This window comes from Cheilinus undulatus, linkage group 6, assembly GCF_018320785.1.
Source record: "Cheilinus undulatus linkage group 6, ASM1832078v1, whole genome shotgun sequence".
NCBI lineage: Eukaryota > Metazoa > Chordata > Actinopteri > Labriformes > Labridae > Cheilinus > Cheilinus undulatus.
In genome coordinates this window covers 37526195-37554114 of record NC_054870.1, presented here as the reverse complement: position 1 = coordinate 37554114, position 27920 = coordinate 37526195, and the positions used below count along the sequence as shown (strand labels likewise).

The following is a 27920-nucleotide window of genomic DNA, read 5'->3' as shown; positions in this document are numbered from 1 at the left end:
TGTGATCTTTTATAATTTCCAGTTTGGTATTGTTTTGTGTCAGGAGAGCTGCTGCTCCTGGTGTCTGCGCAATATTGATCTCGCGAGATGGTTTTCTATTCAACAAGAAATCTCGTGACATTTTGATTGCCACACCCCTAATATATATACCTGCAAAGTTTGATGAAAATACCACTTTTGACCAAGACCTCCCGAATCTAATGAGTTCCTTCTCAAGTGAGAGTGGACATCGGCTGAAAAGTTTGGGAATCCCTGGTTTAGATGATGCTTCATATGCATCATAATCATAAACATGTAGCAGCATACAGGATATTTAACAATTAACAGGTGTAAAATGAGGTGTATGCAGGAGCATACCTGGTAGCTATACTTAAGTACTGTCCAAGTTTTTCCAAGGCTAGATTTGAAGTCAGAGCATCCCCAAAGTTTAAAGCACCGTATCAATACCAGATTTTTCTAAACTCAGAAGCAGCACCTTATAAAATCCAGTATCAGTCAGGCTTTGTCCTGTGTTGTGGTTGCTGATTGTAGCAGCAGTATCATCCATCTCAGTTAAGAAAAAACTTCCCCAGGATCCTAACACCCTTAGAATGGCATTCAAAATCAGGTTCAAATCTTTAGCTCATTTCTGTGACAGCATCTGAACTCAACGTGTAATGAGATTCCCTCTCTCACCCTCCAGAGATCTCCCCCTGCAGGCCATCAGTCATTTTAATGACCCCTCATCTCTCCATCACTCCACCGAGTGAACAGGAACATCCAGACTCCACATGGCTGATTTAAGCTCCAGACAGGATTTGTTCAAGAGCACAAAGTTAACTCAGACTCATGATTAATCTCTGCCCTTTACTCTTAGCTGTTGTACCTCCATGAGAAATGAATAAGAACAACCATACGCAGGAATATCCATCCAGGCCTTGGCTTGGTGGGGCTGTTGAATTATTATGCTTTCCTTTTCAATTTATCCCTCTCATTCATAAACTCCAGGACCTGACGGGGGCCTGGGGCAAAGCCTAAAGCTGATTGGACATTTGTAATGTAAGGTGGAGCACCTCGATATTGTACCCTAAAATGATGGTGTGGGTTGGGAAGGGGTTAGGTTGGTGTAGCTGCAATTCATCAGTATTACTGTGTTACCTTTCACAGTGGCAGATTTACTGCAGTGAACAGAGGAGCTGACTGGAAGAGAAATGAACAGTCTGTACTCATAGCGGAGAGAGTGAATCACCCTTAGCTATTGGCTAACAGTTAAACAGGGAGCAGGGCAAAGCTTATGAATTATGTTTTAGCACCAAACATAGAGATGCAGATTGTTCTATTCTTGCTATGGCACCAGTAATCAATAATTTCTGTACGAACAAGATCATTTATATCTTCATTATTTTATAATGGCTTCATTTGTACAATGTTTGCTTTGTGATATTCATAAACAAAAAATTTGAGAAACAAATGATAATGAATGAGAAAGATTAAAAAAATTGAATACAATTGTTGGCTAAAATACTTTATATGGACAAACATATTTGGCCACACCTCACCTGTTAATTATTGTATTCAGGTGTTTCAATCAGACCCGTTACCACAGGTGAATAAAACAAGCACCTAGCCATGCAGTCTCCATTTGCAAACAATTGTGGTATAAAATGGGTCATTCTGAAGAGCTCAGTGATTTCAAAGGTGGTAATGTGATGGATGCCACCTTTGCAATAAGAAAGTTTGTGAAGTGTCACTACTGCTGAATATTCCACAGTTAGCTATAAGTGATGTTACTAGAAAGTGGAAGCGTATAGGAACAACAAAGCAAAAGACCATGTAAATCTAGAGCAGGGTCAATGACTGCTAAGGAGAATGGTGCATAAAAGTCATCAATGCTCTGCTCTTTCCATAGCTGAAGAGTTCTGAATTTCAACTGGCATTAATGTAATAACAAAAACTGTGCAGCAGGAGCTACTTGGAATGGGTTTCCATGGCTAAGCAGCCTCACATCACCAAGTCAAATGCCAAATGTTGGATGGAGCACACAGACACTGGACTGTGGAGCAGTGGAAGCGTGCTCAGACTTCTCTGTTTGACAGTCAGATGGGCAAGTCTGGGTTTGGCAGATGCTGGGAGGGTGTTACCTGCCTGACTGCTATTGTGCCAACTGTGAAGTTTGGTGGAGGAGGAATAAGGGTGTGGGGCTGTCTTTCAGGGTTTGGGCTAATCTTAATACTTCAGCATACCAAGACATTTTAGACAATGCTATACTTCCAACTTTATGGCAACAGTTTGACAAAGGCCAGTTTCTATTCCAACATGACTGTGCCTCAGTGCACAGAAGAAGTTCTGTAAAGACATGGTCTGATGAGTTCAGTGTGGAAGAACTTGACTGTCCGGCACACCTTTTGGATGAACTGGAACAGAGATTGCGAGCCAGGCCTTCTGTCTAACAGACATCAGTGCCTGATCTCATAAAAGCTCTATGGAATGAATGGGCACAAATTCCTATAGAAACACTCCAAACTTGCGGAAATTCTTCCCAGAAGAGTGGCGGCTGTTATAGTTACAACAGTGGAGCCAACTCCATGTTAAAGTACATGTATCTAAATACAATGTCATTACAGTCCCTGTTGGTGTAATGGTTAAGTGGCCAGATATTTTTGTCCATATAGTGTATAATTCACATTGTTCTATCTTGATAACATGCGGTATCCTCACTGAACGCCCAGAAGTAGAAGGACATGGCAGTCATTACTTCTTTATCTTCCTTCACACATTTTTTAGAGGACAGGAAGAAGAAAAAGAAACAACAGAAGGAGAAGCAGACATCGGAGGGTAAACCCAGCCTGAAGCGATCTAAAACCTTTGTCAACCTATTCTTCAAGAAAGACCGTAAAGAAAAGAGTCGCTCCAAGTCACCGTCTCACCATGCGGACAAAGGTAAGCGTAAGGTCACTGGAAGTTTTTTCTGCCCATGCACACATGCTGCAACAGAATGATAAATATAGCTGATAAATTCTGACTGTGTCATGCTCTTTGACCTACTGCACATTCAGAGACATGGTAAAAAGTTATGACAACTGGAGCAATATTTTGTCTCCTGTTTCTGAATCAACTTCTAACTCTTACAGTATTCATTTCTCAACAGATATAACTATCAGTTAGCTGAGATCTTGTTTTGCCCTTAACATGAAGTAAACCTATCACATATCCAGCCTAGGTTGATCAGCAGTCTCAGGTGTTTTTCACAAGTTTCAATGTGTTCATGATGCCAAGCATGAATTGCTCATGATCATAAATCAACGACAGTGTAGAGCAGTGATCATATCTTCTCATCCGGCCCCTAGAACATGATCAAATTCAAAATATGTGAAGAGGAAAAATTCTGGAGGAAAATTGTTGCAGTAATTTGGGATTTTATTTTTTGTTTGATTATTTTTTTAAATAAACTCCCCACAGCTATTAAAACGACTCCAAAAACAAAACATGTATTTATCAGTCCATTCTTGATAAATACTGCCATTTTCTATGGAAACTTTCGGCTTCATCTGTTTTGGGATTGCGGTTTTCCTGCTTAGGTTTTTCACTTGTCACTACACAGTATATTAGCATCAAACCAAGTGACAGACAACATTACAGCCACAGAAACATTTAGCTAAAATATCTCAGCCTCCTTGTGGCTGGCTGTGATATAGGGACTGATCTCATAGTTGGAGCCAAAAAAATGTTTACATTTCAAAGAAAATAAAAACATAATACAAAAATATGTTAATAAGACTATTTTGAAAATGTTTTTAGTTTATTTGAAAGTTCAGCCCCCAAAAAGTCTGTTTAGGAAAAATCTGTCCCTTGCTCAAATGTAGTTGATGACCCCTGGTCTAGAGACACAAATGACCGAGAATTTAACCAGAAATTAAAGCTTCAGTATCTCATACACTCTACATTTTTAAATTTGCATCCAGTTTGTTTTATTATTTCACTGTCATTTCTAAGATAAAGAGCGGGGTCGTCCCTTCCAGCTCTTGACCTCCCCAAGAGAGTCCCGTGCTGGGCTTAAAGACAGTGGTCTGCTGCCCCGAATGGAGACCTTGCAGCACATAGAGGACATGGCAAAGAAGCTGCTAATCCAGGACGAGGTGGCCGCTGTGATGAGACACTGTCAGCGGGTAAGTTCCTGATTTGAGGAAATCTTGTCCTTAACACCTCAGTGGCTCTCTCTTCTGTTTGTGTCTTTTTTTACTCCCACTGAATGAGAAGCAGCAGGACTTCCAGCAGGCTTAATGTGTCTCTGAGTGTCCTTTAGTGATAGATGTGTCTGGCTGCAGCTGTGACAAAAGACAGATTTTGCCTGTCATTTACGATATGGATCAAATATCAGACATCCTTTGATCCCCTCTGCTCTCTCGGTCTGCCTCACACTCCTCGGCCAATTTCAGGGGATCAGCTCTTTGGTCGGTCCTTTGCCAACTCTGCAGAAGCCCACCTTTGAACAACACCATGACTTACCAGCCAATTATACTATTAACTAAAAACTGGACACTTCTGTCACTATTGTTTAAACCACACAGTTGCTAGTATTGAAAAGATACTGTCCCGTCAGAGTAAATGAGTGTAAGTTCAATAGGACATGGTCATACACCCCACTGCAATCAGCTTACTGCCAACTGACTGAATTATTGTCTCCCACCACTCTCAACGAATCACAGCTCATTTTCACAATTAGTGAAATGGGGATCACCTGAATGCAGTTAATGTGTGTCAAGTGATCCTAGTATGAAAGCTCCAGTTACTAGTTAACCAATATTCCTGGCTACGATTACACCATGAAGACAAAAGAACACTCCAAGCAACTCAAAAGGAAAAATATAAGTCAGGGGATGGATACAAAACCTTCCAAGGCACTGAACTTTCCCCCCAAAATTAACACTGGTCCTTATCTTATTGTTTCCTCAGTTTTTAACGGAGAATGTGGTTGAAGATTTAGTACGCCCCCTTTTGGCAATCTTGGACAGGCCAGAGAAACTGCTTCTTCTCAGAGAAATCAGGTGAGCTACATAGCAGTGTTGCTACACCATTATACTGTTATTATCAGATTCTTTTTAATATGTTTCCTGTGTATATCCTATGCAGGATGTTGATACCGACGTCTGAGTTGGGTCGGTTTGACAGCATGGTCATGCCTTTTGAGTTGGAGGCGTACAATGTTCTAAAGAGTCGCTCTGGTAAGTTAAGAAATGTCTGATTTTTCCAAACAGTAAGATTAGCATAATTCTCCAACTCCTATAGTATGAATCAAATAACCAGTAGAACATACAGCATAGTAAAAAGCAGGTAAATGGTGGAAAACTAGTGATGTATTTAGTTGTGTATTTCTCTGTAGTGCGTTCTCCAGCTCTTCGCTCCCCTCGCAGTGGAACCCCTCGACGCCACCTCATCACCCCAATCCCAGGTACATCTACTCCCTCTTCATCCTCTAACACTTTCACTATCTGAACCTCACCTCTTTCGACTGGCTCTGTCTGGTTTGCGCCCTTTCTCTAATCCCCATGGAAAATGAGAAACACGAGGGACTCAGACCTCTCACCTTTTGTTTCCTTCTCCTCTCGTTTTCACTTCTCCTCACTCACTTCTCTCTATTCCTGCCTCATTTTATATCTACTTGGCCAAACAGAAACACCAGCATCCACAGAGCATATCCCATCTCATTCCCACCTCCTGACCTCATACATAACACACTCACTCGCACACATTGCCATGCACGGTATATCTCAGGTTTCCTGTGCCTGTGCTGAAGCAGAGGCTTATGTTACATCTCTGCGGCTAGCTGAAAGGACCGAGACAAGCTGCACTGGCCGATGTGACACTTGGACAATAAAGAGATGCTTTTAGACTCTACTTCATTCAAGTGTCAGTGAGACACAATCAATGCAGCTCTACTTTGATGGACCGGAGCCTTCTCACTTTCTAAAATCACAAGTTGGGGGTCAAAAGGTCGGTTCATTGACTGTAAAGAAGATGGCTGACGTGTCTCTACCTTCTACCATTGTACATAAAAGAAAGCCAAACAGTGGTGGTTAAAAATGGGTGCTGACATACTGCACATTGCTACAGCTCTTTTGCTGTGGTTTTGGCGTCACACCCCAAAACACAGTAAACTAAGAGATAAAATGTATTCAACCCCTTAGATGTTTAACCCTCTTATTGATTTTATAAATCAGTCATGGTCGATAATTTCATGTTTTTGACAAAAAAAAAAAAAAAGAAAAACTCCATCCATCCATCCATCTTCTTCCGCTTATCCAAGATCGGGTCGCGGGGGCAGCAGCCTAAGCAGGGAGACCCAGACTTCCCTCTCCCCAGCCACTTCGTCCAGCTCTTCCTGGGGGATCCCAAGGCGTTCCCAGGCCAGCCGAGTGACATAGTCTCGCCAGTGTGTCCTAGGTCTTCTCCGGGGTCTCCTCCCAGTGGGACTTGCCCGGAACACCTCACCCGGGAGGCGTCCAGGAGGCATCCGGACCAGATGCCCGAGCCACCTCAACTGGCTCCTCTCAACACGGAGGAGCAGCGGCTCTACTACGAGTCTCTCCCAAATGGCCGAGCTTCTCACCCTATCTCTAAGGGAGAGCCCAGAAACCCTGCGAAGGAAACTCATTTCAGCTGCCTGTATCCAGGATCTCGTTCTTTCGGTCACAACCCACAGCTCATGACCATAGGTGAGGGTGGGAACGTAGATCGACCGTTAAATCGAGAGCTTCGCCTTTCGACTCAGCTCTTTCTTTACCATGACGGACCGGTGCAGAGACCGCATCACTGCAGACGCCGCACCGACTCGCCTGTCGATCTCTCGCTCCATTCTTCCCTCACTCGTGAACAAGACCCCGAGATACTTGAACTCCTCCACTTGGGAAAAACTCTTAACTGTCAAAGATTTCTACAACGTAATGTCAATTAGATTAAATAATTGTAATGTAAAATAATTGACAGCATGAATATTCATCTCATTTCAAGTCAGTATTTAGTAGATTCACCCTTGGCTACAATCACAGCACTGAGTCTGCATGGATAGGTCTCAATCAGGCTTTCACATCTGGAAACTCCAATTTTACTCCATTCTTCTTTGCAAAACTGCTCTAGCTCTGTCAGGTTGCACGTGGGTCGGGCGTGAACAGCTCTTTTCAAGTCCAGCCACAAATTCTTTATTGGCTTGAGGTCTGGGCTTTGACCCAGCCACTCCACAACATTCACCTTGTTGTCTTGAAACCATTTCTGTGTAGCTTTCGCTGTATGCTTCAGGTCATTGTCATAACTGTAAAATAAATCTTCTCCCAAGCTGTATTTCTCTCTTAGACGGAATAAGACTGTCCACCAAGATTTTCCATTATTTTGCTGCATTCATTTTACCATCTACCTTTACAAGCCTTCCAGGGCTGGCTGCTGAGAAGTATCCCCACAGCATGATGCTGCCACCACCGTGCTTCACAGTGGGGATGGTGTGTTTTAGGTGATGTGCAGTGTTTGGTGTCCAGCAAACATAGTGATTTGTCTGCTGGTCAAAGAACTTTCTACCACTTGACCATGAAGTCTCCGACATGCCTTTTGGTGAACTCTGGTCAAGATTTAATCTGAGTTTTCTTCAACAGTGGCTTTCTCTCCCATGAATCTTCAAAATGTTGAAGAACCCAGCCAGCAGTTGTTGTTGCAGAGTCTCTGCCATCTCAGCTTGCTGAAGCTTGTAACTCCTTCAGAGTAGTCATAGGTGTCTTGGTGGCCTCTCTCACTTGTCTCCGTCTTGCACGGTCACTCGGTTTGTGAGGATGACCTGATCCAGGCAGATTTACACATGTGCCCCATTCCTTCCATTTACTGATGATGGATTTAACTGAACATCAAAGGGATCTTCAGTGCCTTGGAAAATTTTTGTATCTATCCCTTTACTTATTCTTTTCAACAACATTTTATCGTACAATTTGTGTTATAAAAAAAAATCATAATGAAAATTAAGTATTTTGCTGCTATTTATGCTGACTCATGTTTTGTGCAGACTTTAGAGGCGGCTTCCACCTGCAGCCAGTCCAGGACACTCTACGGGAGCGTCAGCTGATTGACGAGTTTGAGAGATTACGTTTGTCTGGCCAACAGTCTGGCCATCTTCTTCCATCCCGTGCCTTCACCCCTCTGCTGGATGTACCTGTGGACAACTACACCTCCATCACTGTTCGCTCCCGCTCCCCAAGCCCCTCACCTACTTACAGCTCCGTATTCACAGGATCCCCCCACAGCACCCAGCGTGGGCGCCAACCCCTCCGCTCCCCAAACAGAACAGAAAACGGGGCGTCACCGTATGATGAGATCTCCTTGTTGTCTGTGTCTGACCGAGGAGATGCGTTTCCTGAACGAGGGAGGTCTCCTGTGAGGAATGGCCATGGGAGGGCGAGGAGGGAGGCGAGTCCTGACAGCATAGATAACAGACGGAGCAGGCAGGAGGGCTACACAGAGGTCAGTGTACGTGTCCCCTCACAGCGGCGAGGGAGAACCCCGCTGGCTGATGTGTTTGAGCAGCAGAGAGACAAGGGTCCGTCTACAAGCAGAGGGAGCAGTCAGCAGGTTAATGGACATTCACGGAACGGTCACAGTGTGATGCCTGAGGAGTTTGAAATCCACACTTTGACTATCTCCAAGGCCAAGCAATCACTGGGTAAGAACAACACAGAAAAACAGCAAACAATCAAACTTTATTTTAAAGCAGCTCTCAGACAAACTCAGCTGTAAGGCAAAGTGTTTTACAAGGGAGTGGAAAAGCATTTGATGAAAGGTCAGTCAATCAGTCTTTGTTTTCAAAGCTCCAAATCATAACCAAAGTTATCTCTGTACTCTCTGTTACATAATTTATGAAGACCCAACATTAATCCATCATGAGCTCAGTATTAAACAACACTTTGCAAAGTTTCAGTGGCAAGGAAAAACTTCCTTTTAATGGGTGGAAACCTCAGGCAGAACCAGACTCATCTTGAACATCCATCTGCTGGGGCTGTGTTGGTGTTGAAAAGGGGTAGAGGGAACATCAGAGGAAAAAAACACAGGTTTATCATGTAAAAAATAGTTTTATAGGCAAATGAACACTAATATGAGTCAAATAAATGTTCACATCAATGGACAGATGCTAAGATAATTTAGAGATAATAAAATAAGCAATAATTGTATAAAATAATACACATTAAACACTGAACTGTCAGTATAATATAATGAAATAAAAGATTATAAAAGTGTTAAATATATATATACAAAAAGAGCCCAAAAAGTAATATACAAACATGATAAAGGGCGAATGAGACAAGCATTTTCTGCTTTGATAAAGTTTGAATTTAATGATATTTGACGCATTTTATTTGCTTATTAAAATTAAGTGTTCTTCTTTTCACATAAATATAAATGGTAAAATGACAACTGTAAAAGTTTCAACTTTAATGTTTTGAACATCTTTTGTCCATTAAATCTCCAGTAGAGGGCGTAATGTCACTAATTTCTGAACTAGAAGGGATTTGGAGTACAATAATGATGATGATCAAAGGGTAGAGACAGTGTTCTCTTACTTCGACTACTTTAAATATGCTAATGAAGATAATACATAATTATGTATCCTCTATATGCTTGTTGAAAAAGAAGCAAAGCCCATTCCTGTGCATGGGGACACGCTGCTGGGTGTTCACACTGCCTGATTAATAAAGGGCACTCATAAAGGGGGGATAAAGGGGAAAATTTTCAGGCCCAACCAACTAGGGGGCCCATGGAAGTCAGGAAAATCATGATCCATTATAATGGTAATCTGTGATTGTCATATTTTATATTTAACCTGAATAATAACCACTCTTATCAAAGCAACAAAAATAGAACTATTTTTACACACAGAATTACCTTGTTTTGGTAATGTTAACAATGTGGATGGACAAAATAGACTATAAACCATTTAGAAAGTGATGTCTGACTTCAGCTAGGCATGATGTGCACAAGCGTCAGAATGCTGGACAATAAAGTACAAAGAAATGAAATAATTTTAAGATAAAATTAATTCATCTGCAACAATGGTTTACAAGTGGCAAAAATTGCCTGTGGTGAACAGTGGTTATAGAGAGGCAGAAATGGTTAAAAGTGAAAGAAATTGGGTAACAGCAGCAAAAAATTGGCCAAGCAAGGCAAAAATTAGCAAATACAGGCAGTAAAAAATGGTGAAAAACAAAACAAAACAAAACAATAAACAGGGTTTAAGAGTGGCAGTAACGGGTTAAAAGTGGCAAAAATCGGCAATGAGTGGCAAAAAATGGGTTAAGAGATAAAAATAGAATTTTAGTGGCAAACATGGGCCAAGAAAGGCAAAGGGGCAAATATTGGTGCAAAAAATGGTGAAAAATGGTTAGAATGTGGCAAAAATGAGTGAAAAGTGGCAAAAATTGACAAAAAAAGGTCAAAAGAGACAAAATCAGGATAGTGGCAAAAATGGGCTAAGTAAGGCAAAAATGGGCAAAAATTTGGCAGAATTCTTTAGGCATGCCTGCTCATAACACATGTGCCCATGTTATGTTTCTGAACAATTCTTTATACTTTTCAACCAATTTTTAAAAAGGGGTTACAAAAAGACCTTAATAAAAGAAAACCTTTTACTGTCAAGCGAACTTTCTGTTGGTTGGTAATTTATGTCTTTCCAATGTGTTTACAGGTATCAGCATCTCTGGAGGGATGGAGTCAAGAGTCCAGCCCATGATTAAGATTGAAAAGATCTTTCCAGGAGGAGCTGCGTCTACCAATGAGGCACTGAAGGTGAGTATCTGTGGCATAATCTGAAGGATATACTGCTATTTATGACAAAAAGTGGGTGTTTTTGCGTGTGAAGAGCATCAAATTGAAAATAGAGATTAGGATTAATTGCCATACGGTAAAATCTTAAAGGTCACATATTTTACCCCTTTAAGACAAGTTTGTATTGTTTTCAGAGGTCCCCAAAACATGTCTGGTAAGTTTGTTGCTGAAATAAAACCACTCCAGCACTGGATTTTTGCATGTCTAAAAACCCCTCTGTTTCAGCCCTGCTCGCAACGAGGTGTTTCTGTGTCTGTAGCTTTAAATATTACTGAGCTGTCTGACTCCACCCCTGACCACGCCCCTGTCAGGAAATGGATTTGGCTTAATGGATGTGGCTCTCCAGATCCTCCTCTCAGCTGCCAGCGGAGAGGAAGATCAGGAGAGGATCGCAGGACTTTCTTCCAAGCTGGGAAGGCCAACCAAACCTGGGGGCGGTGCTAACTCCCCAAATGACATCATGAGGGGAAAATCTGTGAACGGCTTGTTTCAGCACATTTTTTCTGAAAGGTGGAGAAAGAGAGGGGCGAGGGAAAGGATTTTTCTGATTCCTTGGGGGAGTGTGGACAGGTCAGGGGCAAATATTTTTGTCAGAGAAGCCTGAAAAAGTGTATTTTGCATAATATGTGACCTTTAAAATCTGTGGAAAGAAAATAAGACGGACCCTTTCCCTCCGTCTTGAAAATGTTCTTCTATTCCTTCACAAAACTGTGATTTTTGAGCACTTAAGGTGTGGTAAGTATCTGTCAACGTCCTGTCCTGTGGTTATGACTTGTAGCTATAAGAAAGAATGGCCGTGACGGAGAGGCTGAATGTGGGCAATGAGGAGTGAAGAGAAGATGAGTGGATCACTGTCTCAAGTAGCCCATCATGTCCATTATTGATGAGGTACACAGGTGCTGGTCTGCTAATGTATTGGTAATATATCAACCGCACAGTAATTTAACAATCAACAGTGATCTTGGCTGGGTTCAGATAAGCACACCTGATAGTCACAGCCATTTATTACAGGTAACCACAGGGTAATTATTGAATAGAGTCAACTTCAGCTTTAAGATTCTTGAAAGGATGTGCATGCTAACTTTCTGCAATTAAACATAAACCAGCACTTGTATGCTACCTTTGTACACATGTGGATGAGGTGCATTATTTTGTGCTTTTTTCCTAAAGCTGGCTATCAGTTTACAAGTGCTAACTCCCTGTTATGCATAAAAATGTAGTGTCAAATACGGATGGAAATTTAGTATAGGCTCAGGACTTCAGATTTAAAACACATACCTTATATAGTCCCTGTAAACTCACACAAACACAGAGACAGGAGCCGAGCACAATTCTGGGCTAAGAAAGAAGACATAAAGAAAGAGAGATATAAATTGAAACAAATAAAAGACAGTTATAGAGCAACAAAAGTGTCAGGAGTGAAGAATAAAGCAGGATATTGAGTTGTGTTAAAAGAAGTATCTTTCTCATAGGTTTATCCCTGAGAGTGTCATTACAGTGTTGTTGTATTGTTGACTTGCACACAAATATAATGGCAATAAAGCTTTTTTTTTTTATTATATTGTGACAAGGAGCGGTCTAAGCCTAACCCCAATTCCCAGCCAGATCCAAGCACTTGGCCTTAACCTCCTGTAAGGTGCATTTCTATAGGAACAGCTGCAACACATAATAAACTAGAAAGACTCAGAGAGTGCAGACCTCCACCACCAGCCCTATCTCCCAATAGTGACGAATCCTTTAAAAACATTCCTGGATCCAGATGGGGATCCGGATCACTCCCAAAATCTATTTCGCCGATTACTCCCTCCCCAGTGGGGTGGAGACACAGTGAGGCAAAGCATTGGCTTTGCCAGTGTGGAGGTCATGGCAGAGGGTGAATATTCCTCTATTCTTCCCAGCATTGTGAGTATTCTCATTACAATTCGCTATCTTTCTCTCTGTTACACTCCAACTCATCTCCTCAACCAGGCGTGTGTCTTTCAAACTCTATAAACTCCAAAACGTTCAATAAGTTACTCATGTCCTCTGCCATTAGCCCTATCTCCCAATAGTACAGAATCCTTTAAAAAATTCCTGGATCCAAACGGTGATCTGGATCAGTCCCAAAATCTAACCAGTTTTTCCTTATGCCATTTCTGACATTTCCTGAAAATGTCATCAAAATCAGTCCATGACTTTTTGAGTTATGTTGCTAACAAACAAACAAATGAACAAACCCACCCAATCACATAACCTCCTTGAGGAGGTAATAATAATAATAATAATAATAATAATAATAATAATAATAATAATGATAATAATAATAATAATAATAATAATAAATTTAGTTATAAAGCACTTTCAGTCAAAGTGCTGTACATAGAGATAAAAACGATAAAAAATATCAGAAAATCCACAAACATATACAAACATACTGAAACAATAAAAAGGACATCGGTAAAACAAACAGTTTAAGACTCATATGTAACAATAAACAAGTGCATCTTCAGCTTTGCTTTAAATACATCAATGGAAGATGCCTGCCTGATATCTACAGGTAGACTGTTCCATAATGTCGGTCCACGGAAAGAAAAAGCCCGTTCCCCAACTGTCTTTCTATGGACCTTTGGGACACTAAGAAGCCCAGTCCCCTGAGAACGCAGAACACGAGTGGGGACATACAGGTTCACCAAATTCAACAGGTATGATGAGGCAATTCCATTTACAATTTTATATGTTAGCAGCAGCACCTTAAAGTCTGCTCTAACATGAACAGGTAGCCAGTGCAGAGAGGCCAGCACTGGAGTGATATGCTCATATCTACTCACTCTGGTCAACACACGAGCTGCTGTGTTCTGTACCATCTGCAGACCGTGAAGGCTCTTCTTAGGCAAACCTAATAAGAGGACATTACAATAATCTAAACGTGACAAAACAAAAGCATGAATTAGGACCTCAGCATCCTGAAATGACAGAACTGGTCAGATCTTTGCAATGTTTCTGAGGTGAAAAAAGGCCACTCTGGACACCTCTTTGACATGGAAATCAAATGAAAGATCAAAGAGCACACCAAGATTCTTGACTCTGTCCTTACAATGAATAACACAGTCACCTAAAGACAGAGTAAAATTGTCAAACAGAGGATTAAGTCTCGCAGGTCCAATAACCATCATTTCTGTCTTAGCAGAGTTCAGAAGCAGGAAATTTGTTGACAACCAGCTCCTAACAGCTGAAAGACAGGCTTGAAGTTTATTAGTGTAGTAATGATACGTTTTACCCAAAGGAGATCATCAAAGTGAGCATGTATCATCTGTAGTTCATGAATTATGGTACAGTTTGTTGAATTGTTCAGCTAAATGTTGTAGAGGTATTTTAGTCTGAAGCACTGTGCTGCTAACATTTCTAAAACAGTCATAGTGTCATATACATATATTTGGCTACTTGTTAAGCTCTTGTCTACTATCTGTTGTTTCTAATCACACCTCAGAACAGCCCATGTATGCTGGCCCGCTTCAGCTTCCTGGCTCTGTGCTATCTGCAGAGGGAAGGGTGACCAGTGCAGCTCAGCGTTAACATGCATCCTGTTTCCTTTGACCCTCATGATAACATATAATCAGCGGAGAATGTTGTTTTGTGTCTGTAAAGATGTGTGGCCACGTGCATTCCTGTTTTTGGACTCTGCCACCTGTTGCTATCAGAGGAAATGTTGTCATAGGCCTCTCTTAAAGTTGTTGTTTTTCAAGAGTGTGGTAAATAAATACCCCAACAGATGACAGGTGAATGGTGCTATGCCTTTTTTTATGTGCTGTATGTGAAAAGGGATTTTATATGCTCTTTGTTTCCACTTTTCTATTTGCAAGGGAAACAGTCCCCAGGAAGATATTGTCCAGAGTGACTGGTCCTGATTCTGACAAGACATTTAACAATAAGACTTAATGGATGTAATGCCAGTCGATGATTTAATTGAAATATCTCAACAAAGATGGATCACTTAACATGATTTGTGGGGAACTGGTGTATGGTCTCACTTTGGTACTTGGTCTTTTCTTTTAAGTTTTGTGCTGCTATACATGCAAAGATCTTTAGTGTGAAAAATTTGGCAAATGCAAAAGTGCAAAAACTGTGTGGGGGCTTTTTTGCCTTTGTTGGTAGAGGAGGACAGGTGATAGAATCAGAAAAAGGGATGAGAGCCCACATATATAGGGGGCAACCTAACCACTAGGACATTTGCACCCCATGGGAATTTTTTTATTTAAATAACTTATCTGTTTAGGCAATAAAGGCATGATAGTTATGCCTTAAATCTATATCAGAAGTGTGACAGAGTGGGTGCGGAGTGCCAGGTCTGCCTCAGCTCCATTTCTGTCTTTTTAAAGGCTGACCAAAAGTTAGGTGGAGATATTATTTCTAAAATGGTGACTCGTATTTTTAGGCTTCATAAAGCCTGATTTATTCTTCCATGTTGAAGCTAAGCTGTATCCCACACCATAATCTACAGTGTAGCCCTGAACCCAGTAAAGAAGCCTATACATGTCTCAGAGTGCCTCTCCTCAGATAAGTATCTGTCACGATTACGGGGAAAAACTCAAAACGGAGGACCCAAATGCAGATAACACAAAAGACTGATTTAATGAAACAAAAGAACTTACTCGAACACAAAACCAGGAATCAAAATCAAAGTCCATGAAACAAAACAAAATTCACTGGGAGCACGAGGACGCACGAGGAGTAACACGGGGAAGACATCTACAATGAACCGACACAGACACAGAGAGACACAGAGCTTATATACACAGGGAGTGATTAACAATGGCGGACAGGTGTGGACAATCAGACACAGGTGAAACTGGTGAAGGATAATCAAAATGGAAACTCAGGCAGGAAGCAAAACTGGAATCACACACAAGGGAAGGCAACTACAAAATAAAACAGGAAACATGGAACCTAACACAAGAAGCACACAAGGACTGAAAACTGGACACAAGAAGCTAAACTACAGAAACACTGAAAACACAGGAGGATACAAAGAACCAAGGAGGGAAACTCAAACACAGGGAGTAAAACTAAAACATGAAACAACAAAACAAGAAGCAAAGGGAAACTTAACATGAAACAGGGAATTAACTAAACAAAACACAAGGAGCAAAAACTGAACATGAAACAGGAAGATAAACTAGACATGAAATACATGGAGTACTACACATGAAACACACGGGAAAACCTAAACATGGAACACAGGGAATTACTTAATACAATAAAAAACTAGACACGTGGAAAATAACAAAAGCCCAAAATACACAGAAACACAAAGACTATATAAAACACGAAATGAACTGAACTGAACACTAAAAGCTGAACAAAGGAAACACAAGGGCTACAAGAAACACCTAAGAACTAAACACCAGAAATATACAAACTAGAAAACCTAAGTACAATGTAAAACTAAAACATGGAAATCACAGAACAAGGAAAACACGAGGGATCAAGAACTAAACTGAAACTATACAGAATAAACACAGGAAAACACTAGAGAATCTCAAAAACATAACAAATCAGAACCTGGATCATGACAGTATCTACAAATTGAAATGACACAGACCCAAAGCATGTGAGTGGTTTGCTGGTTAGCAGTGGTGACTACAGATGAGTATCGAAAATTGTTACCGACGTGGCAACGGGCCCAACACATCTAATAACTTGGTGCTTCATTTTGGTACCCGCCACCCTGATTCAGCATAAACTACATTATGTGATTTATGTTCATTGCTTTATTTCAGCAGAGCATGAACGTCTTTCAAACATTTTGCTGTCCAGATGCTCTGCTTGTGATTTCCAATCGTAGAAGCAGTTACACTGACTGACACATTTACTTAACCGTTGGTCTTGAACCTGAATTTAGCTTGAGGCTCTTTCTTAAATGTCCTATTGGCATCGTTTAAATATGTTTCTGAGTCATTTACAATACTGAGAGTTTTTTCACCCACTGATTTTTAACAGACTGTTTTTCTCTAACAGTGTCGATTGCAGCAGCACCATTTAAAAAGTATCAATTTAGAACCAGTATCAGAAAAACAATACTTAACCCTGCTGGTGACTGCCAGCCTCTGTGTATATGTGTAAGTGTATAGTGCATACTGTGGTGTGAGCTAAAGACAGCAGTACAACTGGCCAAGTCTACTTTCCAAAATATCAGATGTGAATTTCCTTCTTCATGTCTCTGTAGCAGAACAATAGCAAAACATTCTTTTGACCTCTCCCTCAGCTGATTGAGCACCCATGCCTTTCATTTCCTCCAATATTTCAACTGTTTTCAATATCTATCACCTCCAACTCCAACATAATACACTCTGTTTTAGTTGCCATGGTTTCATGTGCACAAACAAGCAGGAGATGTGGTGATTGGACCAGAACCTGCCATTAATTGCACTGCTAAGTAGCATTTTGGTGACATATTGCAGAGCGATGCAGACACACCATTGCACAAGTATGTGGTTCTCACCTCAGCATAGGCCGTTACATCGAGACTCAAAGCAGAAGCATAAACCAGGCTTTAGAATCCTATGGGTGATGTCCCTTAGACTGTCCATGCTTGTACATACTATGGCACTAGAGTAGTATTCATGGGTTTGTTATTTCTTGTTTTTTTTTGGGGAAGTTTCATTCTTTTCCAGTCCCTGTAAATAGATGGAAATGTGTAGCAGTGTTTTTCTTTTTTGGGTGTTCCTGTTCCATGATTTCTCTTATTAATGATGCTTAAGGCCAGTACTTCTCTCCTCATGTCCCATGTAGTTGAAAAGCCCTGGTAAACTGACTTATAATCGTTTCACTGACCTTCCATGCATGCTGTAGCCATTTTTACAGGCGTTGTTATTTTTAGATTGTGATGTCCGTTGGCTAGAAGAGAGAAAACCTCTAAACTAAATGGACTCCATAAATGGTCGCAAAGAGGATGCTGCAGATTAGGTCGGATCTATTTAATTCAAATAAATTACTTTTCAGAAATGAAAGCACCTATAATCTGCTCTTGGCTAAATGGATCTAAATCTTTTGATACCGCTCTCACGAAGGGTTACGAGGTTAGTGGTGAACACTGGACTGTCTGCTGAGCTGTTAGGAAAACTGTGAGTCCAAAATTAGGGCCACATCATCATACTTCTCACTTAGATCTGTTTGACACCTGGTGATGAAAAGGGAAAACAATATCAAATGTCTGGAAAGGAAAAGGGAAAAGACGTTCTAGGTGGAGATGCAATGATGGCGGTTAGCATTGTGTTCTGTGTTTCTAACCTTTACTGAGGTTGAACACATGAGGCAGGTGCATCCTCGGCAACTGCTGATGACATCAGGGGAAGTTCCTCTCCTAGGGGCGTCAAAGTTTTGCCACTCTCTGCATGCATCCTGCAGGAAACAGAGGTCTCATCTGTGTGTGTGTGTGTGTGTGTGTTTGTGAGAGAGAGAGAGAGCTTGTCTCAATGTATGTTCTTTTTTCAACAACCTTGTGCTGAAGGGTAAACTTTATGTGTGCAATAGTGACGGCCTTCAGTGTGAATATATTAAAGGAACAGGAGAGCCCCAATTCTCTGTGGCATAAATCAGGTCCTTGCTAAGGGACACAATCACTGCAGATATACGGAAACTGTCTATAATGTTGTTGTGAAAAGACATAGATCACTACAGAAAATAGGTACAAAAAAGGAGGAAGACATGCAAAGGTACATGAATTTTGATTACTGATACTGTTACATTGTGTTTAATATGTTAAATTTACACCACGTCCATGGGTTTGTATCTGCAGGCGGGCTATGAGCTGCTATCAGTGGATGGCGAGAGTCTTCAGGGAGTGACTCATCAGCACGCAGTCGACATTATTCGCCGAGCATTCAGTAACAAGGCCAAAGACCCCATGGTTTTTGTGGTCAAGGTTCCCAAGGTCCTTGCTGCCCACAACGGCCCCTGGAGACCTGCAGACTAACCTTTGAGTGCCTCCCAGCAAGGCAGGAGCTCAGGCGTGAAGGACACAAAACCTGCAACCCCTGTGGGAGTGAGTCAAGTCCAGAATTCACATCAGAGAAGGAAACATGGGACAGGTAGATACAGTGCCTATAAAATGTATTTCCCCCTTGGATGTTTTTCCCTTTTATTGATCTCATAAATCAATCTTTGTCAATATAAATACGCTTTCTTGACTTTTTTTGTTTTTTTGTAACCCTTTTTAATGTCAAATTGAAAACAGATTTCTACGAAGTAATGTAAGATAAAGAGCATTTGTAAGGTAAAGTAAGTGACTTTATTTAAATATATATAAATATAATTATTCACCCCCTTTTAAGGTGACAGACCTAATTCAACAGAGGTCCAGCCAACCGGTGCTAGTCGTCTCACAATTAGTGAAATGGGGATCACCTGAGTGTAGTGAATGTGTCTCAAGTGATTGTAGTATAAAGACACCTGTGACTGGAAGGTCCAGTCACTGGTTAACCAGTATTCCTTGCTACCATTACACCATGAAGACCATTGAACACTTCAAGCAACTCAGAGAAAAGGTTATTTAGCAGTATAGGGAATGGATACCAAAAAAAGCATTCCAAGGCACTGAACATTCCCCCAATGTTCAGTTAAATCCATCATCAATAAATGGAAGGAATGGGGCACATGTATAAATCTGCTTGGATCAGGCCGTCCGCACAAACTGAGTGACCATGCAAGAAAGAGACTAGTGAGAGAGGCCACCAAGACACCTATGACTACTCTGAAGGAGTTACAAGCTTCAGCAGCTGCAATGGAAGAAATTGCATACAACAGCTGCTGTCCGGGTTCTTCAGCATTTTGAATGGGAGAGAAAGTCACACTTTTTATAGGCACTGTATATGGTGATACTGATGTGGAGAGGGTTAAATTATGTCTCTTAATAGGAAGAAAGGGTCAAAGAAGGAAGTTAGCATGGTGGAGAAGGTTGAAAGAAGCTTAATTGGCAAATGTGAGCTATTAAATTCTGCAGTTATACAGCTGTTTTGAAATCAACTGGACAAAAGTAAATGTTGCTTGTTTCTTGGTAAGGGGGTGTCACTTCACTCTACTCATGATATGAATCAGATTTTTTATGATTTTTTAGTTTTTGTAAAGACATGAGGTTAAGGTCTATTTGTCAGTAACATTGTTGTTTTTATTTCAATTCCTGTAAAAAAAAAGGCAAAATATTCACTTTGTTTTTCTTAATGATTATAATTAATACTTCTAATTTTAAAGACCACAGATGCCCTTCTGTTTCTGTTCTGTAATCTTGAGTATTTCAATAGATTTTTTTTTGATTAATTTTTGGGCCTTTTTTTCTTTTATTGGATGAGACAGCGGCTAGAGCAAGAAATTGAAGAAGGGCAGTGGGGAGTTTCACACAGGAAAGGAGCCATGGGCCGTCCGCTTGGACGACTACAGCCTCTAAAAGGGGCACAATCTGACTGCTGTGCTGTTTATGCCCCAACTCTAGATATTTGTCAAATCAATGTCCATATTTGTATTGATTTTTTAAATGTATTGCAAGGTATTGTTACTTCCTTATATTATGATATTATAATATGGTCCACGAACTTCTCCTTGGTTGTAATAGTGCCACGGTTGGACTCATACCATGACCCCTTAGCACTTTCTGACTCTAGAGCCAGTGGTTTGCACTTCTCTGTTGGATCATCTCAGTCCAGCAGGCCTGCCAGAGGGAGATTACCCGAGCCTCCTTTATCAGATTTATAGATTTAGACCGAGATTAATCCCTTGTATTATGTCAAAAACTGATAGTTTGGGTTTAGCGGATGTCATGGGGAGAGATTATTCCAAATTTCTAGTCAGTACTTTCTGCTGTATTTCTCTGGCAGTAGTTCTTGTGCTCTGAACCAATCCGCCACTTTAGAGGCTTAATTACACCACGCTGAGGGCTGAGCTTACGCAGACATGTGGAGGAAAGGAAAGCATGTCAATGCAGGACATGAAGACTACTGGCAAAGTTTAAATCCAAGTGTAGTTTTGGAGAAATAGGTGGCAAGTTAACTGGAATCAAGTGTGCATAGTGCCTTACTTCTGCAGACAGCCAGAGGGGAAACACTGATTAATGTTACACAAAGTTGGTTTCAATAAGTGTGAGAAATGCTCAAGGTGAAATGTTGCTATTCAGACATGCAATTAAAGTTAAAGATGAAATTATGTGTGCTTATGCCTTTGAGTTATTACAAATTACTTCAGATGTTGAGCTTGAAAGGCTTAGTCTGTTTCCCTCATGCTTGATGAGTGTCAGGGAAAAGAACAGCAACGTTAAGTCAATTAAGGTGTGACAACTTGTTCTTTAATTAAAAACACAGTCATTTGTACAAGAAATGTACACATAAAAATATACAAGACAACTACATACTTAATGAATTACTGAAGACACAATGTAAGTAAACAGAGAAAAAAAAGCACACACAAGGATGAGAAAAAAATGCCACAAAAGAAGAAAGGTGTTACGTTGCTTTGGTCTAGTCACAGTGGCTACATTTGAAATAGATATTTTGTCTCAATAAAAGACAATGTCACTCTGTTATACTATTTAGTGTTTTACATATTTACACAGAAATGCAAGAATGAAGACAACTGAAATATGAGAGAGAAGTCGATGATGCATAAAGTACTTTCAGTGAGGGAAACAGTTTGGTTTCCTACACTTGTACTTTTTGCTTATCTTCACCTGTGCTGCATCAGTAACAGTCTAGGCTCAGTCCCATTAAACCAGTTAGCCCTTACTCTACATCTCACATGTTCATGCCTAGGGTGTCCTGATCCCTGATGGACAGGAGGGGAGCATTAAAAAAAGTAGTGTATACTAAATGAGACTTAAAAATTATGACAATCAGATGTCAAATGTTTCAATGCATTATGGTCTGTTTAATTTTGAACAAGCATTTATGCAACGGATGACTTCTAGTGACCTATCAGAAACTTGAATGAAAGGTCGTCCCGCTTCATTGACTAAGATTTCAACGCAACATCAGGGACAAGGGGTCACTTGAAAACCAAGTATAGGAGTAGGGGTAGTGGTTAAAGTTTGACATGGGACTGAGCCTTAGTCTGGTTTCAAATTGAACATGGTTGGCCAAACCCAGCTTGTTCCATTCAGAGTTGCTTCCCAAGGCCTAACATTTACATTTATGCACAGAGCAACTAACTTCTAAAAACCTCTCAAACCACAATGAATGTGGTATTGTCATGCATGATATGAAGGAAGGAGTCTATCTGAAATTTCCAAGTATAGGAAACATGAATATTTCTCAGTTTGCATCAGCTCCGACCTCGACTAAATGAAGAGGTCGCTCAGAAATAACCCTTTTCATGCATTAATAGACTAATGACGTGCACAAAATCCAACGATGAAGACATGAACCATGTGTAATATTATGATACTGATGACCAAATGAAAGATCAATCAAAATGGAGAGACAACCGAGCCCAAAATAAAAGCTTTCAACTGTTTTAACAGCTGCAAAGTTTGGTCATTCGAGTGTATGTGTCACAAAGATTATATCATGTAAACATTTGTCATGCATTACAGTATTAGGTGCACTCTTTCTATGCTGCCGCCTCCATTTATAACTGATCCATCATTTGAAATATTGGTATGTGGTAGATATATTCATATAGAGAGAAGTCTTTATACTTTGTATATTAAACCCACATTTATACCAGTACTACAACAAAATATCCTCATGTGCTATATATAAAAAAATATACAACATCTCCTCCATTATATAGATTTCCATTTAGCTATTATTCCTTGATATAGACTCTTTGTAAAATAAAACTTCTCAGACCATTATTTTTTTCAGAGACCCACCATGTTCAGTGTTAAACACACAGAAACCCACAGTTTTAATGTCAACATACTCCTCACTGGTTTATAATAACCATATTCACAGTGCAGCCATTTTCTATTGATAGTGCTCAGGGTGGGAAGCTGTGAAAATGCTGAACTTCAAGCCATTACAGATTTCAGGGTGACTCAATATAAAACCTCCTAATGTTATCAATGCACTGCTTTTTGATTAATGAGCTACTATAAAGCCAATTGATAGTGAAAATCAAGAGGGGCTTAAGAAGACGTTATAACATATTAGCTACTATCAGAAAGCTTTTAGTGCTAGCACAAGATGCTGTCTGTTAGTACTAATACTAACTCTCCAGCTAGCATCACTTTTGCATTCAGTTCACCTTAAAGTTAATTTATGTCGAGCATTACCATAAGGTTAGCTTTACACTGGCATTTACATGCTTAAATAACATGATCATATTTTGCCTTAAAATCTGCTGCCACTGCCATCGCAGTGCTTTCCAAAGTGTTCATTTCAAAAAAAGGAAATCACATATAAAATCTAACAATTTTTCTGATATACTGAACCAGTGTCATGGTTTAAATGGTTTAGGATTAACTGATGACACTCTGTTAAAAATTCTCCCATGCCACTCGCTTCCTGATTTTAAGAATCTATCAGTGCCATCAGAGACATTGATGCTGTTAAGAAAGAGTTTGCTGGGCCATAAAATATATTTACAGACATAAATAGTAAAGAAGACAAGTTTATAGACTTCACTGATGTCTGATCAAAACAAAAGGATTTTTCTTCCTACCTAAGAATTTACAACTTCTTTTCTGTATTCCAAGATAACATTCCATGCTTGTATTTACACCTTTTCTTATACATCATGTAGGTTTATTCTTAGTTGATAAAATTTTTTACGTGCTCTAATCCTCAGCCAACATCACAGTGGAGGGGGATTTACATGTTTTCTTCTGTATTGTTATATCTGTATTATAATCTTTACCCTATTATTCTTAGCTACCATTAAAGTATAAGGCGAGTGGCTTAAGTTGAATTTTTATGTAAATGTGTCATCAAATATATGTTTAACTTGAATTACAGGCCAGTGTTCTCAAGATTTGTACTGGTGATTGTCTTATCAGCTGCTCATTAATCAATAGGCAGTGAATGATATTGTTTTGAAAGTTAACCCTCATTTTTACACCTGCAGTATGACTTCATAACCCTGAGCATTACAGTGAGGGAAAATGGCTGCAATGTAAATAAGGTCAGTTAAGGGCTTCAACAGTCAACGTGCCTCGAAGACTTTCAGCGCTGGAGCTACTGCATCTGCAACTCATCTTCAGCTATCTCAACAGGCTTTTTCTGAAATCTGATATAACAAAGACATGCAGACATGCCAGTCTGGTTTCCCGTATAGCAGTTAGTGAAGCTTATAGTCTAGGGTGAGACTAGGAAGACTTTAAAAGATTCATTTTGGCTTTTGGCTGCCAAAGGCTAAATAAAGAGCACTAATGGGAACAAAGGGGAATAAACGGAAACTCTGAATAAGCATGCCTACAGTTCAAACACTGACTTACATCTCTCAGTGACGTCACGTTCAAAGTAAAAGAATATGCTCCATTTTTAGATTCCTGATACCGACTGCTGAGGCGCTTTCACTGATACAAAAATAGTTGAGCAAGAAGCAGACTCAGAGACGGAAAGAGAGAGTAGACATGGTGACAAAGGCAGAAAAAGACAAAAAGAGGAGAATCAGCAGCCTCTTAGAGACATCTCAAATGCTACAGTCTGCTTTCTATAGTGCTACATAATTATAAAGTTTAATGTCAGAGCTTGCTGCGTTGTATAAACAGGTTGACATATTGATTGTGACTCTTGGTAGTCCATAAATATGAGAATTTCTTTTGAATGTTTTGCTGTGTCCTTTGCATAAGTGAATAAAAAATGACAGGATGTCCAGATGTAAAGAATCCAAGAGAATATGTCCAACTGGTTTGATTCCCAAGAAAGGCAGCTGTATCCCAAATAAAAGTGAGCAGGAATGTTGTGCAAAATGAAACCTTGTTTCCATTAATGAGTAGATTCTTTCATTGATCACTTATACTGCATTTATCTTTTTTACTGCTAAGGAAACCCTTGTACAATGAAATAAATTGCTGATCCTCTGATGCTGTTACATTTGCAGTTATTTTCCCTTTGCTGTTACATGGAGGTGTTTGGTTTTTATTATTTGGACAGGGGAGGATTCCATCATGAAGAGCCAGCAGAGGTGGGTGTTAATAATGGGACTATTTTCATGATGCATCATTTTATGCATGCTGGTGGCCGGCTGTTTAACCTTGTGTGCTACCAAGACAGTGAGTGATCCGATTGCTGTGCATATATCATTATTTTTCTCTTTTTTTTTTTTTTTGCTTTATTTTCCATGTTGTTTTTGGATACCCTGATTTGAACGTGGTCTAAAAAGGAAACACTGTTTCTGGAAGGAGTCTTTGTGCTGGCTTTATAGTGGAAAAACCCATTAAAAAAGCTCCTGGGGAGAGACACCTTATAAGGATTTATTGGAGTGCTTGTTGTAGCAGGGAGTAAGAATGCACCTTTGGGAGATCTCCCTTTTGACAGTGACAAGTGGTGAGTGCTCGCTCTGTGGTCCAGGTAACGCCGTGTTGAAGGTAGTGCAGTATTTGGCCTGGAGTTTCATCCTCAGAGTCCTGTGTTTCCATGTTCCTGTGCATGTTTTACCCTAAACGTGAGGTTTTGTTTTTAGATCTCAGTGGCGGTGATTTCCTCAAAGTGGATGTCGTTGCTGCCACTGTGGACCTCGTAGTCCTCCATGTCCCTGTTCTCCAGCTCCAAGCTCAGCTCCCTCATCACACGCTCAAGATCCCTGTTACGACGATACATCTGGATGTAGTTCTGCTGCAGCTGTTTCTGGTAGCGGATTACCTACGTGGAAGGGAGTACAGTGAATAAGTACAAAGGTAGGGAAGATCGGAGCAAGCTTTTCAAATTTTAAGTAACACCAACATAGAAAATGACAAAAAAAAAGAAAAAATGAGAGAACTTAATTAAGTCAAACAAAATCCTCCTTTTTTTCACCTTTTCTTTCTCCTCCTGCCACACCCTCCTCTCGTCCTCAAAGTGTGAAAGTTGCTCTTCACCTGTTCTCCTCTCATACATGAGTTCAGCCTTCAGTCTGTCCACCTGAGGAAAAGCATGAAAGGAATGTAAGATGCCTCAGTTTTTTAAAGATGGAGGACGGTGTTTTGCTCCTTTACTTCACTTTCAGTATAAATGACAAAGCAAAATTAACATGGACAAACACTATGAAGGTACTCAAACATAGAAATTGGGAATGTAAATATTGTATACTATCAAGGTTTTTTGTAAAAGAAGCACTTTTCTACCATGGAGTAAAAATTGAAAACCTTTATCAGCTAAATAGTGCAATATATTATAACAAAGCATAATATATTGCCTCTGCAATTTCAGGAAAAAGTGATGTAATGCAAGGCCTCTCCTTCCCCCCTAATGTCTTTTTTCTGTTTAACACTTTCAAAGACAGCTCAGGGGACGAATTAAAAGTATTTTGAAAGAACATTTCACTGTCACTGTTCCATTTTTTCTTCTCCGATCCATAGCAAGTTCCTTTTCCATGGATATGTTTATGCTATAATCCTTTTAAATATTGTTTTAAATTTCTTTCAAAGTAAAAGCAAGTCTGCATCCAAATAGGAAGTCAGTCACCCTTGAAAAATCTAAAATGAACCAAAACAGTTTAAAATGCAAAGTAGTGGTATTTCAAAATGCTACAAAAAAGACATTTATTGCATTCAACTCTAGAAATTCTTTGATTAAGCACAATTTAAATCATTTGACAGTCCTATTTGTAATATATACCACCAAAAAGATCCAAAGAATTTTTTGGGGGGTGAATATAAATCTGCATTTTCATAATTATGAAATGAACACTGTGTTATAAAAGATAATGTTTAAAAAAAAAAATAGATGAATAGTGTAATGCCCAGACACTCAACTTGACTGCATTGCATTCTATCTGCCCATATCTTCTTATAGGAAATCATATTTTATTATTGTATGGTTTCTGACATTTTATATCCTCTCAGTTAGTTTCGTATCGCTTCATATCGTATCGTTTGTATAATTTTGTATCATATATTATAGTATCATTTCATATAGTTTCATTTAGTATCGTATTGTATTGTTTCATTTGATTGCTATCAGATTGTATCCTATATCATCATAGTTTAGTTACATTATTGAATTGTTTCTTATTGTATCCTATCAAATCATATTGCACCATATCCTATGATATTGTATTGCACTGTATATCACTGTTTAAATTTGAATCATATTGTATCGTATCATTGATACGATACAATATTTATCTCATGTATCCATATCCATGTTGATATCTTGATAATTTGCTGTTTGTGTGGTATATTTTATCTTACCTTACTTTATCATATTGTAATGTTCTGTACTGCATTGTTTTTAGGGCTGTCAAAAGATTTTTTTTTAATTTGCTGTTAATCTCAGGATATATGTCGTTAATCGCAATTAATCTCACTCTTACCTTTTAAAATTCAACTATTTTGCATTTAAAACTGTTCTTCTGTTATTATTGAGTTTTCCATTGTGGTAAACAAAGGATTATTGCCTTCCTCTTTAGATACAGACCTGCTATTATAGGCAGATTAAAGATTATAACATGAATTTAACCACCAAAAAAGTAACTTGCAAGGAAATAAGAGAACAGTAAACAGTAAAAGGTTTAATGTTTAATAGCACAAGGTTCAGATGACTTCTGACTTGTCCGCTGAGCTGTCTGTACGTTTTTTAACTGAAATTAGATATAAAGGAGCAGCAGTGGACTTATTTTACATCACTGTGGTTGTACAGAAACGTTACAGTGGCTTAACTAAAGTTTGTTGAAATGGCCAATCGGGATTGAAAAATTAATGCTCTAATTGTGGATCATAGTTAATCACGATTAATGCAATTAATCAGTCTTATTTTCTTATCATAACCAGAAAAAGTACAGTATACTGTATGTCACCATGTCATTTATCAGACGCTTTATCCAAAGCGACATATATCTGAGAGTTAAGCAGGTGTTCATGGTGTTAAGGACTTTGCCCAAGGGCTCACACTAGAAACAGTTCATGGCTTGACAGGGACATCGATCTCCCATACCAAAGTCAGCAATGTAACCCACTGAGCTAATCAGCCACCTATATGTATACTGTC

The 27920-nt window shown here is 39.6% G+C and overlaps 2 protein-coding genes across 3 annotated transcripts in view; one reads left to right on the top strand and one right to left on the bottom strand.

Moving 5' to 3' along the window:
- Positions 1 to 19130, top strand: part of pdzd7a (PDZ domain containing 7a) — a 33931-nt gene extending 14801 nt beyond the window's left edge. Inside the window, exons 8-15 of the mRNA XM_041788796.1 lie at positions 2764 to 2919; positions 3973 to 4145; positions 4933 to 5024; positions 5110 to 5201; positions 5360 to 5428; positions 8021 to 8674; positions 10691 to 10791; positions 18605 to 19130. Coding sequence (XP_041644730.1) covers positions 2764 to 2919; positions 3973 to 4145; positions 4933 to 5024; positions 5110 to 5201; positions 5360 to 5428; positions 8021 to 8674; positions 10691 to 10791; positions 18605 to 18781 — 1514 coding nt within the window. The 3' untranslated portion in view covers positions 18782 to 19130. The remainder of the gene's footprint in view (positions 1 to 2763; positions 2920 to 3972; positions 4146 to 4932; positions 5025 to 5109; positions 5202 to 5359; positions 5429 to 8020; positions 8675 to 10690; positions 10792 to 18604) is intronic.
- Positions 19131 to 21117: 1987 nt separating this feature from the next.
- The window catches only part of lzts2a (leucine zipper, putative tumor suppressor 2a), an 83390-nt gene continuing 76587 nt past the window's right edge, over positions 21118 to 27920 (bottom strand). For both annotated transcript variants that reach the window (XM_041789316.1, XM_041789317.1), the window contains 2 exons: positions 25749 to 25853; positions 21118 to 25595 (listed from right to left, as the gene is read on the bottom strand). In XM_041789316.1, coding sequence (XP_041645250.1) covers positions 25413 to 25595; positions 25749 to 25853 — 288 coding nt within the window. In that variant the 3' untranslated portion in view covers positions 21118 to 25412. The remainder of the gene's footprint in view (positions 25596 to 25748; positions 25854 to 27920) is intronic.